Source organism: Phragmites australis, chromosome 22 (genome assembly GCF_958298935.1).
Source record: "Phragmites australis chromosome 22, lpPhrAust1.1, whole genome shotgun sequence".
Lineage (NCBI taxonomy): Eukaryota > Viridiplantae > Streptophyta > Magnoliopsida > Poales > Poaceae > Phragmites > Phragmites australis.
This window is the reverse complement of record NC_084942.1, coordinates 17,289,777-17,305,653: the sequence shown is the minus strand read 5'-3', so window position 1 is coordinate 17,305,653 and position 15,877 is coordinate 17,289,777. Positions and strand designations below refer to the sequence as shown.

The 15,877-nt window shown below is 40.2% G+C and overlaps 2 protein-coding genes across 6 annotated transcripts; both read left to right on the top strand.

The window, feature by feature from the left end:
• The first annotated feature begins 1,212 nt into the window (after positions 1-1,212).
• On the top strand, positions 1,213-3,769 carry LOC133905057 (uncharacterized). Of its 5 annotated transcripts, none has more exons than XM_062346757.1 (4): positions 1,213-1,453; positions 2,424-2,526; positions 2,611-2,666; positions 3,224-3,769. In XM_062346757.1, the coding sequence occupies exons 1-3, from the start codon at positions 1,335-1,337 to the stop codon at positions 2,626-2,628; spliced, it is 240 nt and encodes a 79-aa protein (XP_062202741.1). In that variant the 5' UTR covers positions 1,213-1,334; the 3' UTR covers positions 2,629-2,666; positions 3,224-3,769. The 5 variants fall into 5 exon arrangements, with proteins under 5 accessions (XP_062202741.1, XP_062202739.1, XP_062202740.1 ...); XM_062346755.1 differs by having other exon boundaries at positions 3,180-3,769; XM_062346756.1 differs by having other exon boundaries at positions 1,214-1,453; positions 2,611-2,662.
• A 5,180-nt stretch (positions 3,770-8,949) lies between these two features.
• On the top strand, positions 8,950-11,835 carry LOC133905056 (protein NARROW LEAF 1-like). Its single transcript, XM_062346752.1, has 5 exons — positions 8,950-9,426; positions 9,514-9,657; positions 9,920-10,160; positions 10,409-10,909; positions 11,021-11,835. Exons 1-5 carry the CDS (start codon positions 8,950-8,952, stop codon positions 11,416-11,418), a joined length of 1,761 nt encoding a protein of 586 aa, XP_062202736.1. The 3' UTR covers positions 11,419-11,835.
• The last annotated feature ends 4,042 nt before the right edge of the window (positions 11,836-15,877 follow it).

The following is a 15,877-nucleotide window of genomic DNA, read 5'->3' as shown; positions in this document are numbered from 1 at the left end:
CATTAGTTTCATTTTGCCTAATTAATTTCTGTGCAGTATGCACAGGGGAGCACACATATCTGCTGGTGGTTTATGACGAGAGAATCCCTTTCCAACAAGTTCTCAACATTTCCCTAGTCATGAGGCTATCGTTTATAGTAGGATTGTGTATCACGACCCCATTTAGAATTGTGGTACAATCATGATCGTGATCCCATTCGTAAGCTCATGCAATCTTACCAATATTAATAAGGATCAACTTGTAATATGAATCTTAACTAGTAGGATCTTGGTAATATTAGTATTATAGTCATTATCCTATCATGATCGTTGCCGCGAGGAGCATGGCAGAACCACGATCCTAGTCATGATCCTACGATTCTACCAACACCAACGCGAATTATATTCTACTGGTTACCGAAGTCCCAAATTGCACCTCATAACGGCTAGGATGATGTGTTGCGTTCATATGCATCTTTGCCTTCTCAATCATCAACAACAACATTGGCAACTTCCCTATCCCTCTGTTTGTGTTGGGTGGTAAATATTGAATAGTGATAGTTTAGACTTTTGGACTTGTTCCGAATATTCAAAACACTTTGATCCATTATTTAATTTTTTTCTAGTGCAAAATAGTTAGCAAAATTGTCTCATCTAAAAAGAAGAATTCAATCGATGAAATTGTCTCATCTAGCAGCGTTCGATGTGAAGTTGATACTATAATATACTGCAATATACAATACAAAGTCAGAGACAACAATACAACCTAGCGGCGTGACTCAAGAGTGTGGTTTATGTTCAATTTTCCACACTCCTACCTATTCTCATTTTCTGCAGTACAAACTTGTTGCATTGTTTGCCAAACTCTAAATATCTTGAATATTCCAAACCTTGCACAATGTATTTTGTTTTCTCTAGTTACATGCTTGTACTGAAATGTAACTTGAATATTTAATATTCAGAGATATGCATCAGGTACCACACCTAGATGTATTATTTTCTCTAATTATCTTGGAACATATTTGGATTCCTTGAAAATTTCTCTATGTTTCAGCCAAACTCTAGAGAACCACCCTCGGTTTTGAAGTTTGAACTGGAACCACTGTGTTCAATTCAACGGTCAAACGCCCAATGGCCATCGCCACTGCCCGGTGGGCCCCACGCGGTTTCTTCCGGAACCTCCAAGATCCCCAGCTGGGCGGTGCGCGTTGCCTTCGCTGCATCCGTCGGCAGATTCGTATATCCCCAAAGCAAAGTCAGCGCGAAGAACGAAACAGACGGACGGAGCAACCACCCCAAGCTGACGACCAACGAGCAGAGCAAGGGAGGGAGGGAGGGAGGACCGGAGGAGGAGGATGGGGCAGTGCCCGTGCTTCGGGTCGGCGCAGACTGCGGAGCGGGAGCGGGCGGCGGAGGCGGACCGGCTCGCGGCGCAGGAGGCCCGCGCCAAGGCCGCCGAGGCCGCGCAGAGGAGGTAACTGAACTAACCTCCACCAGTCCCGACCGCGCGGGAGCGGTAGGTGTAGGCTCCGTTCGTTCTTGGCCTTCCAAGATCGGTTCTTGATTGATTTTCCGATCCGGCTCCGCCTTCCGCGTCGCCTCCGTTTCGTTCTTGAGACGGTCCTGTTCGTGACCGGGCGCAGGCTGGGGGTTTATCGGGATTGGATTGGAATTTGGATCGGCCTCGAGGGTTTACGATGTTGGATTGGACGGGTGTCGATCGAAATCGACTGTCCTTGATCGGGTGATGACTCGTCAGGACCGGCTGGGCTGAATCGCCCCCCAATCGAATCTCGAGGTGTCACTGTTGCTGAATGAACGATAGTTCTTGATCCGGAGCAGCTTGCTTTCTTGTCAATGGCGCAGCGGCGAGTAGCCTGGAGGCACAGACTTGCTATCTTAGGCTGTTGAAAAATCGCTTCTTGGCTGGTGGTGGGCGAGAATTGGTCAAGCTCCTCCAAGAGAAGCGGTCAACGCCGAGAGGGCCGGGGAGATATATGCTTCTTTTCTTCAGATCCTCGAAACTTTCCTATCCGTTTCGATCCGAATCCGGCCGGATTCTAGACGCGGGCTATTTACTGTTCATCTCAGGCCCTTTGATTTCCCTTGCCCGCTTCATTTGTTAAGAATGGCTCCTTGATTGGAACTGGAGTTTGCTACTGCTGGGACGAACGACTTTCCAAAGATATGCTTTTGGGTATAGTTCTGGATTCAAATTCCATCCGTTACTGAATTAGGCTAGCAGAACTATATGGCGACACTAAAATTCTACCTTTGGATTGTAGCTTCTATAGAAAACTCAGGCGGAGATGTTCATTACAGGAGGGATTAGGGAGACATTTTTTATTCATTCCTCTTGCTTGATAGTAATCCTTATATAGAGGTAACTCAAATCTGAGGTAACTTGGTCCCAATTGTGACTAATCTTTTTGATCAACCTGCAGACAGGAGGAGTATGAGAAGTCAGCAGCTGGAAGAGCAGCGAAAGCACAGATGAAAGCTATGAAGGAATCCAAGACATCAAACCAAGGAGAGCCAGTTCTTAAGGTACCATTGTTCCCACTAATTTGGTTGCAAAACTACCCTTTCTTTGCTGAGAGTATTTATCTTGTAATCTCTTGACTGGTGCAGTGGCAGATGGGATCATGAAACTTCATTTGTGTTGATTTACATCCCTGGGCATGTACGTAAGCACAATGATACTCAAGTGCTTCCATTTCCTTCCCGTGATGTGGTCTCTAGTATTTTACATAAACTTAAATCAGTCTTAGGCAAAAATCACACTGCTTGACAGCCATTGTGTGTCTAAGTAAATGATTTTACTGACATTTCATGGCTGAAATGGAGTATAAAAAAGTACTGCAAAAATTCAAGGTGTAAATTGAACATGACGAAGAATTTAGCAGCTCTACCATGAGTTGTAGAGCATAACAGATATTGTGTTTGAACTGCTGTGTTATTATATATGCATCGTATTCATTGGCATAAACGGAGTGCTATGGAACTTTAACCTCTTTTGTTCTTGGTGGGCTTTCTTTTTCGTCATAGTAGATTGAAAATTTTCGAGTAGTAAAAAGGTTTTTGCTTGATTTTTTCATACTTAGAACCAGGGGTTATTTTTTTGGAGTTGTTCTGTTCTATATGTTTTCAGTTCTGGGTGTTAAACCTTATCTCGCATATTCTTTCTATCACTCTTTCAGGCTGTTGACGGTCATGGTCACCTTCTTGTTTGTGATTTGTGTAGTTAGACCAACTCCAGCAGTGTCCTCAAAACACTGTGCGTAGCTTGGTAATAGTGATACGACCAGTTTTTGAGGTACGCAACAGCTCCACTCTATCTAGTGCTACAGTGACGAGGGAGAGGGTTGAGGTACTCCATGTTTAGAGTACTCTCTCCTTCCCTTAACACTGTTACAAAGGATGACATGTGGGCTGAAGAGGGATGGGAAATGATAGAAGATATAAAATAGGGTAGCTACTGGAGATTTTAAAAAATATAGAGTACTGTAATAGCCTTATGTCAGTAAAGTGTACATCCTTTTTAGTCATCTGCTATACTGTACATGCTATCCAGAGCTTGCCCAACTTTTCTGTTACAAGTTTGTGTTGTATGAATGAGCGATGTATATCTTTATGGACAGTGGTAGTCTGGTAGCATTGGCATAGAGATTTTTACTCCTCTTCATAGTTATACAAGCTATGTTCGTAGCCTGACATCTGTATCTCTGGTGTAAATAATTCGATGGTCTAGATCTGCAGTTACTGAGTTCTGCTGGATCTTTTTTCTTCACAGCATCAAGCGTCTCATTTTCAAATTTCATATGCTTGGACAATATGCATGTTTGTCAACTAATCCATTCATCATAGCATAATAATGTAGTAGTACAATCGATTTTAAGTTTTTGTAAGTATTATTGTAAGTATTTGGCAATCACGCACTTTACTGTCATCACTATTATTTTAAGTATTTGGCAATCTAAAAGGTCCAAGGAGACTACCAAGTTTGTGCCCAGCTCTATCACACAGTTTTTTTTTTTGTTTTTTGTTTTAATCGTAGGTTGACTGCCACATCCATGTCGTCAAAGGTAGCCAAGGAAACTGAATATTTATAAACATGTTCACGTGCCTAAGAAGAGTAAAAAACGTGTCGAAGGTCGATGATGAATTGAACCCGAATATTTTTTCAGAAACACCAGCAATTTGTAGACGCACCTTAAATATAAGGAACAGACACATTAAGGCCCGTTTAGAATTAGTGGTCTTTTTTTCCTTCCCTAATTCGCTCATGAATCAAACAATTTTCTATGAACTCTGTAAAATTTCAATAAAACTTTACGCATTCCAAATAGACCCCAAACATTTTCGATTCCATTGATGGTCAAATGCCACTCATTGTAGTACAAAGCGTGACATCTAGGAATGTATATGGTCATTTTTTTAGAAAAAAAACATTGATTGTTGACATCTTTCTAATATTTAAATTGGATTTTAACTTTATTGGAGTTAAGTGGTAATGGTCCAAGTGACATCCCGCCTCCCCTCCTGACAGGCAGGATCCATTCATCAGCTCTGCTGTCTCTAAACCATTACTAAAAATTAGGTGAAAAAGTAGCCTTCACCTTCAAATTGTCACCTTGTGAAATGCCACACCTGCGTAGCCGAGGATATATCCAGTGAGAATGAGTTAGTGATAGAAATAGTGAAAATTTCTTAAAGCCATATGTAGAACTTTTAAAAAGTTCTGATGTTTGGTAAACACAGCTAAGAGGATAGTCTGGCGACGTTGATTGTTAAGAAAGAGATTAAACTATAAATTGAGAAGACTTAGAACATTGAGAAGAGGATTAGATTAATTCTTCTTATTTGATTCTTTAATCACGGCTGGCGCCATGCTAGCCTATAAAGACTCAATTCAAACCAACTCTATCTCTAATCTTATCTCTAGTTTAAATCTAACTCACTTTCTTAATCTTACCTCTAATTATCTTATGATTTAAATTAATCAAAGTCTATCTTATCTCGAAACCAAACCTGATTCAAACTAATAAACCAGTATCGTGACTAATAATTCCTGCACCTAACATCTAATTTTCCATTTCTAATAACTGTAGCTCAGTTTCACTGGATACACTCTTGAGATAGCCACTTGATTATGGAATTTGGTTCTGCCACTCGTGAAAAGAAACGAATTTTTAGCTCATACTCCTAGATCAATCAAATATATGTATATAGTCAAGGATGCATATCCCGGCAAAACACATTAATTATTATAAATGGATGAAAATAGGTTTTACAATTCTTTAAATATTCTCAAAATAGAACTAGAGATATGGGAGGGTATTTTATATAAAAAGGTTTTATAAGCAAACTGAAGCCCATTTGAGTTTTTATTAAAGACAGACCAATACTTTGTGAATACTGAACTTGTACTACTTACTAAGAATTTCTATATTTATCTCCAAAACGCAATTGAGTTTGTTTTCAATATTTACCGTTGCGACACATGTCCTTCGCTTTTCCAAGTAAATTTTCAAGGTTTACTTCTAAAAATTCCACAACGCTTTTTCTAAGCATTTGCAGTAGCTATCTCTGACAAGATATCGCTGGCCACTTAGTTTGGAGAAATACTTATCACGCTTAATACCACTCTTTATTTTTTTTCTGGATAACCGGTCTATACTACAATATAAAAAGCACGAGTTTAGCAGATTCTGGATTCATCGTATTTCCTGATCCCAACCATGAGACCAAATGCTGCAATCTAAATTTACTCCCACCCTCTGTATACGCTCTATCATTCTAAGGTCAACTTCAGTGAAGACGGTACCTAGTGCTATAGTGTGCTCCAGTGGACTCCGCTCGGCCAGCAAACGGCTTCAATGGAGGTTCTATCTAGATTCGTATTCAAAGTCAGAGGAGCTACAGTAAAGTGCAGTTTGTGTTTTTTCCGTCCGTCGGATCGTGAGTGGCACTCAGGGTTTTAGTGCTTTGCTACAGTAGCATTTTCATAAAAGTAGTTGGTACAGTGCTTTTGGTACAGTAATAAACTGTATTTCACTGTTTATACACTCACGATTTACTATACCTCCTTTGACTTTGCCGAAGCAAAGTCAGAGGATGCGAATCCGATTCTATCTATTGCTAGAGTGCATCTATAGGGAAGTCGATGAAGAGAGAGGAGATAGTAAATTTGCGGTTTGAAAGTGACATCTGTAACATTATTTCTAGGGTATGATTATGAACTCGAGAGAGAAAAAAAGTAATAGAATGTAGAAAATAGAGTAGTTATCGAAGATGAAAAAATAAAGAGTATTTTAATAGTGTTATAAAAGATATCCTAATTAAAGATAGAAGAAAAAAAAACAAATTCTAAGAAATTCTTCCCCTCCACACTTAAGGCCGTGTTTGTTTGAGCTTCTGCTTTTGAGCTTCTCTGAAAAGCAGTGCTTTTGGCTTTTCTGAAAAGCTGCTTTTGAAAATAGGTTGTTGGCTTCTGCAATAAATTTTTGGCTTCTCAGCACATAGCTTCTCAGAGAAGCACATCTCAGCGAACTTCTCAGCTTTAATTCATTTTCCTCAGAAACAGGCTTCTAGCTTCTCCAAAACCTCGTTTGTTCTAGCTTCTGGCTTCTGGCTTCTGCCAGTAGCAGAAGCAGTTTCAGAAGCAGAAACAAACACAGCCTTAGACTCTCTCTCTCTCTGGAGTGTAGCCAGCGACAAGGCCGTCCTACGCTCCTACTGGCCGGTGTACTGGTGGTCTCTCTCTGCTCACACCAACCACTCCGCTCCCCCTCCCGCAGCTCCTCCGGCCCCCGGCCATGCAGCTCAACCGCCCGCGCCGCCTCACTGCCAGCCGGATATAGAAGCTAGCCGAGCTCAAGGGGGGGAGAGGAAACCGGCTGGCTGGCCGGCGGTCGGAAGCGCGGCCGCTCGGCTCCATCCACGCGCGCGGGGCTGGTTCGAAAAGCCCAGGAGGAGCCAGCGAGCAAAAGGCTGCCGGGGGGGGGGGGGTAGATCCGGTCGTCCCAGCGTGGATTGGATCGTTCTTCTCTTGTTGTTGGTAAGTACGCAATCCATCCTGGCTTGCTTCAGTAGATTGGGGTTCCTTTGATTATTCCAAGAGTTGGGTCTTGTTCCCAATCAGATCCGAAATTTTCTTCTTTTCTCCCCAAATAACTTAGTCGTGGGTTCGGCCCCAATTAAGGTGCGGGTGCAGCTTATTTACCTAATCAATTGCGGGTCAAGGAAATGGTGTAGGATTTTGGCCAACTTTTAGTCGCTTGTTCTCGTAGATTTTGTTACATTCTGTGTAGGAAACTGGATTCAGGGATTAGGGTGTTGATTAACCGATTAGGTACTTTGTTCCTCTTTACCCTTTGCTTTATTGGTTTCTATCTTCAGCTTATTTTCCCATGTTTCAGAAAAGTACGAAACATCATGATGGCAACCCCCTTCTTCCCCCCCCCCCCCTGTCTTGTATACTCCTTCTAAAAATCTGATGTTTCAGTTAACTTGCATGATTGGAATGGAGTCAAGTCATGGCTCCACTGTACAGCAAAGATACCACGTAAAATCGATACTCACGTTAGTTCCTGATTGTGGATAACTGGAGCACCAACTACTATTTTTCCAGTTCAATGTCTAGAGTACCTTGTGACTCGCGGTGTTGGCGATACATGTGGAGAATGAGCTAAGGAATGCAACTAGGTGGACACTCGAGGATCTTGCATCTCCTTATTGGTTGCAATAGTGTCGTGGGAGCATGTATCTTGGTGACTCTAGTGTTTTGGGAAGAACTCAACATCGTATAATTTTCCCCTTTTGTTGCTCATCCATCCTTCCCCTTGGGTTCATGCAATTCCGCAATAAACCATCTGCCGACTGTCCCCTGAGGTGTCTACTATGCCGTGTCTGGTCCTCTTTAAAATTCTAGATAATTTGGAGGGAACTCAAATTCCAAACCTTTTTATCATAATATGTATTCGTTCCTTAGAACTTTCTCCAGCCAACTTACGTTATTGCTTCAACGTATGGAAGTTTGGCCTATATTCTATAACATGAGTTGCCCATTTGTTTGATCCTCCCATCTTGTTAGGTACCTTAGCTCCATTTGGGTTTTTGATTAATAAAATAAACTACAAGGTATGTTCTTGTGACGTGCCTTATCTTCCCTTTGTTTAGTTACAACATAGAATAATCTACGGAAGAGTGATTGCATCTATGGAACAAGCCTCATTTGGCCTCTGCTCAAGTGACATTTTACTGTTTTCTTTTTCTTTTGCGCCTCTTGCTCTCTGTAAAACTCTCTCCTTATTAATTTAAAGCCAGCAATGTACCAGATCTTTCAAAAAAAAAAAAATTTTCTGCGGAATAGGATAATATGTGAAACCCTTTTTATTCTGCATGCTTATACTGAATTTTTTAAATCATGATCATATTAAATGTTCCAGGCAATGCAGTGATACTTGGAACATTTTATTTCCAGTTTTCTTTCCTTGAACGCTTTTAATGGTACTGTGTTTTCATTTCATTTTGAAAAACTTTTACCACTGTGATCTTCTTGATTTTTCATTCTTCCAGGTGTTATTATTCCATTGGAAGGAATGGTACATGCAGAGAACTTTGCACTTATTCTCTGCGTAGAGAATTTTATTCTTTTAACATCTTCCCCATTTAGTGCTTTTTATGTGCTGGCTGCACGCAACCAATTTTTTCCCTTAATTCCTCGGATAATTTGATGCCATGATATTAATTTTATATTCCCTCTGCTTCCTTTAGTACTTGTACATTCTTATAAGAACTTGTAGGCCAATTCCTGATGATTAGTCATTTTGTGTTGACAACTTATGCAATTCTTTTTTCTTTAATCCTGAATTCTCTACTATTTTCTTTAGGTTTCTGTTCTCCCATGCCAGAGTTTTACAACATTGAAGGCTTCAAAAGTCTTCAGAACTAGATGATACTTGCATAATGCGGCCCTCAGATATTTGGAAGGCGCATGCAGGTTCATCACAGTCAGAGGGTTCAGTGCTGGATATGGAGAGAAACGAATGCAGCCATAATTGTTGTCCATCTCCTCTCCAACCAATTGCCTCAGCTGGTCAGCACTCTGAAAGCAGCGCTGCATACTTTTCTTGGCCTACATCTACTCTAATGCACGGCTCAGCTGAAGGCCGCGCTAATTACTTTGGGAATCTACAGAAGGGTGTACTACCAGGACATCTTGGTTGCTTGCCAAAGGGGCAGCAAGCCACCACCTTACTTGATTTGATGATTATAAGAGCCTTCCACAGCAAGATCCTGCGCCGCTTTAGTCTTGGTACAGCAATAGGCTTCAGAATCAGGAAAGGGACATTGACTGACACACCTGCCATCCTTGTATTTGTTGCTCGGAAGGTTCACAGGAAGTGGCTCAGCACTACACAATGTCTTCCAGCTGCCCTTGAGGTACACATGATTGTGGATCATGTGGTTTAACAAGTTATTTAAGTTATCTGAAATTAAATGTTCAGTTTTCTAATGTTCCATAAACAGGGACCTGGGGGTGTGTGGTGTGATGTTGATGTTGTTGAATTTTCTTATTATGGTGCACCGGCCCCAACACCAAAGGAACAATTGTATGACGAGCTTGTCGATGGTCTGCGTGGTAGTGACCCAATTATAGGCTCAGGTTCACAGGTAATATTGCTTTGTTTCTCTTATACTGTATCTTGCTTTGACTGCTTCATCACTTGACCACTCCTTTTATTTATCAAATGGTCTGCTTTACTATAATCATACAATGACCAAGCTTACAGCAGCTTTTCTTTATTCAGCAATGTTTCCCTGTACATCAAAATCATTAGAAGATAACTGATAAGCAATTGATGATCTCTACATATATGCAAAAATTCATGAATGTGACATCTGCAGCTAAGAGTTGTTTTGTTTTAATCTTCAGGTAGCTAGTCTTGAGACATACGGGACTTTGGGTGCCATTGTGAAGAGTCAAACTGGCAATAAACAAGTAGGGTTCCTTACGAACAGGCATGTTGCGGTTGATCTGGATTATCCTAATCAGAAGATGTTCCATCCACTGCCTCCTAATCTTGGACCTGGAGTTTACCTAGGTGCCGTTGAAAGAGCAACATCATTTATAACAGATGATGTTTGGTACGGGATCTATGCTGGAATGAACCCAGGTAAGATGTCAATAACAAATGTGGTCAAATTTTGTCAAAGTTTCATCTGTAAAGCATTCATGTTTTGGCATGCATTTGCTCGTATCTGCTTCTATCTGCACCTTTTTGCAAGACTTATCCTGCACTGCATTCACCACTGCTCATTTCTGCTTTCATTTCCATTTTTAAATGGTATTCTTATTTGTTTTTGAGGGCATATTGCTATTCTTATTCCCTAACATAACCTTTGCCTTCTAATGCATTTGCAGAAACTTTTGTCAGAGCTGATGGTGCATTTATACCATTTGCTGATGACTTTGACATTACTAGTGTCAGCACCTCGGTTAAAGGAGTTGGAATCATTGGTGATGTAAAGGCAATTGATCTTCAGTCCCCAATTGGCAGTCTCATTGGGAGACAAGTTGTCAAAGTTGGAAGAAGCTCTGGTATGACAACAGGGACTGTTGTGGCATATGCTCTTGAGTACAATGATGAGAAGGGAATATGCTTCTTCACTGACTTTCTTGTTGTTGGGGAGAACCAACAAACATTTGATCTTGAGGGGGATAGTGGAAGCCTTATAATTTTGACAGGACAAGATGGTGAGAAGCCGCAGCCTATAGGGATTATATGGGGTGGTACAGCTAATCGAGGAAGGTTGAAGCTAAAAAGTGGTCAGGGTCCAGAGAACTGGACAAGTGGAGTTGATCTTGGCCGCCTCCTTGATCTCTTGGAGCTTGATCTAATCACAACAAGTGAAGGGCTACAAGGTCTTATGCTTTATCAAAACTGAAAATCTCAATCAAAGCTAGACACATTAGCTATTTTTAGTAGTATCATCTTTATTTTCTCTGATGGAACACGTTGCTCTTTTTGTACAGAGGCCCTGAAAGAACAAAGAATTACTCTAGCTGCTGCGGCAGTGGCGGCTAATTCCACTGCCACAGAATCACTTGTTGCTGTCCCTCAAGAAAATGATAAAGTTGACAAAATTTATGAGCCTCTTGGAGTCAACATCCAGCAACTTCCCCGAGACAGTTCTGCCACCTCGACGGAACAACCCTTTGGTCCAAATGAGAATGTCGAAGAGCGCCAGTTCATCCCGAACCTCATTGGTATGTCTCCAATTCGCGATGGTCAAGAGAGCAACGGCGAGCTGAATAACCTGACGGACCTGGAGAATTCACCCGATGACATTTGTGTTTCTCTGCATCTGGGAGAGCGGAAACCAAAGCGACTCCGCTCTGATTCGACGCTGGACATAGACTTGCAGAAATGAGAGTACTTTGCGGTGAACCTGTTGCGGTATGCTGCTCATTATTCCATCATCCAGCTTTTGTGAATCATTGAAGGGAATTTGTGCTCACAAAGGAAATAATCTATTTCTGGATTACTGGGCTTGTTCTGCTTGGAGCGAGTTCAGTTGGGAAGCTCCTGAAGCTGGTTGCTCCTGCAGTTTTGCGTCTAGTGTCTAGTATGCAGTCCTTCCGTAAGATGCGGGCAACTCAGTTAGATCGAGGTGCCTTGTTCCTTGTCCATGTCATCTTATCATTTATTGTATGCTTTGTGTAGTGTATGTACTACACAATGCATTGTAAAATTGAGCAACAGCAACAAGAGCCTGAGGAGCTTAGGCGCTAGCATTGTAACTGCAACCAGATGGATTGCAATAAAGCTGAACTTTTTAGGAACTAAATCCTAGAGATTTGGATCCAAATCCGCCCTTTTTGAAAAAGGCGCTTTGTTATTTCCTGGTCTGCCTGCCTGATCAAAAGACAAGCATGTTAAAGATTTGAAGAGGGCAGTTACTGTCTTGCTGGTTAACACCTTCAGGTGGTGGTTATTGGTAATCTAGGTTGTACGATAGCTGAAAGAGCCATGATTTCTGAACAATCACATATTTGATTAATATTCGTGAAGACAGTAACTGGTGAAAGTTTGATCGAGCTGTACCAGTTCATTTTTCTTAGGGCATGGTAAATCGTACGCTTTGAAGACCAATCTAGCACTTGGCTCGTTCCCAGTTCTTACAGGGAACAATTCCAGTTAAAATCAAAACATGTTGCTCACAGGGAACAATTCAAGAAAAAAAGTTCCGGGTCAAGAGACTTCGCATAATAAGTAGGCAATTGTTCAAAAACTGATGCAAGCATTTGCAATTTCTTTGCGCTAGGTTTGCAACTGCGCAATTGACTATTCATTATGTATTCGACTAGATTCGATTCACCACCAGGATAACTGATTAATCGCCTTGCTTGCCGCGTAATCGCTTCTGGTTGACCAAAAGCGTGGAGCTCTCCAAGAAACCATAGGCAGTTCACCATGCTGCCTCCCGAGTACCTCTCCTTCCACTGATCTTCTCCATCCAGATCGTCACCTCCAAGTGCACCGCAACATAGGATACCATCTCCGCCGGCCGTCCGCTCGTCGGCGGCGACAAGCTCTGTTAGGCATAATTCTCAATTATATTATTAGATAGACTATCCTTAGGACATTAACACCTAGATTTGCACTAAAAATTACATACTTGGTTGTAGAATGCCTCTGAGGCCGCGAAGACCCCCGCCTACGTGATGCAGGCATGCTGTTGATGTCGATGCCGATGTAGATGTTGTTGAACGTCAGCAGTGGCTGGCGTCGGCGTTGGTCTTCAAGCCGCTGCCGAGCTTCTCTTGATCGGTAGAACCTTTAGGAGTGTTAACTGGGCGCTATTAGTCATTAGGGTTTTTTTTAAGATGTTGTGGCCCCTCCTTCTTATAAGCTCGGGCGGCCTGGGACCAAGCCATGCGTCGGTTAGTGTTGGCCTCCGATCAAGGCACGCACGTGATGGTGGGTCAATGCCCCCTTTTATCTCTGTCAAATTTAGTTAGCTTAGGTGGTTAGCCGAGATCACCCAACCAACATTCTCTCACTTGATCGAAAGACTAACAACATAAGTTCATACTCAATAGAATAACACATCAAGATATAGTGTTGCAACAGATAATGAGATACTACTGAAACCTCAACATCTATAGTGTACTACTCTATCTTGATAGGATATTCACTTATACTTGTTTGGGAGATGGCTTATACACTCATGGTCCTTTTATGCAGTTTGTTTTCGTTTGTCATTATGTGCACCTTGAAAAGGTGAAAACAAATTTTGTAATTTCCAGAATCGAAGTTTGAGATCTCAATTTGTTTCAGAAGTATAGGCTATCAATAAGTCTTATACCAGCACTAATTCTGAGACAAGCCTTTAACAGGGAATCATTAAACTAGACATGATGCATAAACATGCTACTTAATTCTTATAAGCTAAACATCAGTAATTTTGATTCTGGATTACATCTTTCACAATGTCATGTGTTTGGCAGCACTACTTGACATGTTGTTACTCGAAGTAAAATTGCACTCTAACATAATAAGTTCTGGGATAGAATTTTAAGCCAAAAGAAAATTTCCTCATTCTTAAACCACAACAGCCTAATGTGGATTTCTTATTATCCAATAGCTTTATAGCATGCCACAAGTCAGCTTGCATCATTAATGATGCCTTAAGAGATTGGTTAGAGCAATTCCACAATATGGCTCCTCCTGTAAAGGTGAAGATTTGACTTAATATGGATTTCTTAATATCAACACACCTTACACAATTAGCGTCTAAATAACACACAACTTTATGATTATGGGACTTCTTATATGTGAGCATGTAATCATTAGCACCCTGCGTATAACAAATAGTTGTCTTTAGTAGTTTTCCAGTGGTCCAATTCTGGATCAATATCTGCCAAGTTTCCTGGTTACATCAATTAATGAGGGCACATATTAATCTTAAGTATACATAATATTCATGATAGCAATATTGTAAGAAAAACTTTTATTGCCCTCAATAATCGAAGTAAACTCCCTTAATATTGGACCTGTCTTGGTGAATCTTAATAGTCAAAATATGAGAGGTATCACCAAGACAATCTTAATACCCAGAAGAAAAAGGAATCTTCGGGTCTTAAACATTAATGTCCCTATTGTTGATAGTCAACAAGACGTCGTCTATATGAATAGCTAAGATGTTAAACTTACTCCTATTGATCTTAATTTAGTCTTAAGGTTAAAACTTAAGGTATCTATACATGAGGCTCACATTATTCATAAACTCCAGAATCAACTGGAGGAAAAACATTTAGAGACGAAGGGTTTAGGGTCTCTCGAACTTTCGGTATTAGAACATAACCCTGATTGTCCTCAAGTATAGTTTACCCTACCTCAGAGCTCCCACTAGAATCGACAACTCTACAAACCAGTGGTATGGCTTAGGAAAGAAAAATAGTAGGAAGTTTGACAATCTCATTAGGAATGTAACTTATTTCTGGGATACCAACTAAATGTATGTGCAATTATCTTTAATCCTTTCATATACTTAATAGAGTAAGAAAATTGTTCATGGGGTTTATATCTCACATAATGAAATATTTCCTTTCTTAATGAGACGTTTCATTCTCCCCCTCGAAATGTGGCACAAGCATCAATGCCACAATTTCGATGAACTCTAAGTGAAGTCAATAGAGTTGGCAACATGCTTATGCTCCCCAAATAATTCATAAGAGTGTATCATTGAGAAACACAAGAAAATTACTTCTCATAATAGGGACATAAATTATATTATTAGGATAGAGCGTTAAAGCATAATTTAGCACTGATGGAAAGCTTCCAATAGCTTCAAACATTAGCCTCATATCCCTTCTCTAAGACTTCGCTTTAAAACATTTATATTTCTGAGGTAATATTGGTAACATAAATGTAGTCATTTATCTTAGTATATTGTCAACTTTTCTTATGAATGTACTAATCCAGGGCATAATCATATTTCACTTATCATTCTTCATTGTTGTCGTAGAAAAGAATGATGTAATGAAGTGAATTAGAAAGACTCTAATAATTCTTTATGCCTGAGCTCATTATTCTTTGAATACTCTTATGATTAGTGTACTGGCAAAAACTTTTGACAAACTTTATAATGCTTTTTCATTATTGCCATATAATCATAATTTAAACGGAGGATTGCTCCCCCATATTCTAAATTTTATGATCATAAGGGACATTTGCTTAACTTGCTCCCACTAGTCTTTAGCAAACTACAATTTTTATTGAATTTACATCAATACCTTAATCATTAATGGCTTCTCTAATGGGAGCTAATCATTATCATTATATTTGTGTGCATAATCAATATATGCATAACCTCAAGAATAATCATATGCTAACAATAATGGTTACCTTATTCCTTTATTGAGGTAGTAGGAACAACCGAAGAACTTATGGCTGAATTGATAATAGGGACATATCACTGATTATTACTTAATATCCACAAGATCTGTGAATAATTATCTATCATGAAATTAATCCTTCGCTGATCAGATTAATAACATGCTAATGACAATACTTATTAATTCCAATTCGCTTCACCGTTGGGTAGAAACAAAAAGGGACTTAACATGAGGAAAGAATCCATAATCCAACTTCGCATCACCTTCTGGCGAAAAAAACGAAGAATAATTGGATTCACTAATAGATATAGCTAATGATCACAAATAACATTGGTCAGTATGTAACCATGAGCCATATAATATAATTCTTAAATCAACATGAAATCTCTAACAAAAACTTCTCGTTGGTTTCATTTCGATTAGAGAAACTATGGGAATGACACATGATTACAATCAACGTTGGTCAGAATGTAATTATGTGCCACAATA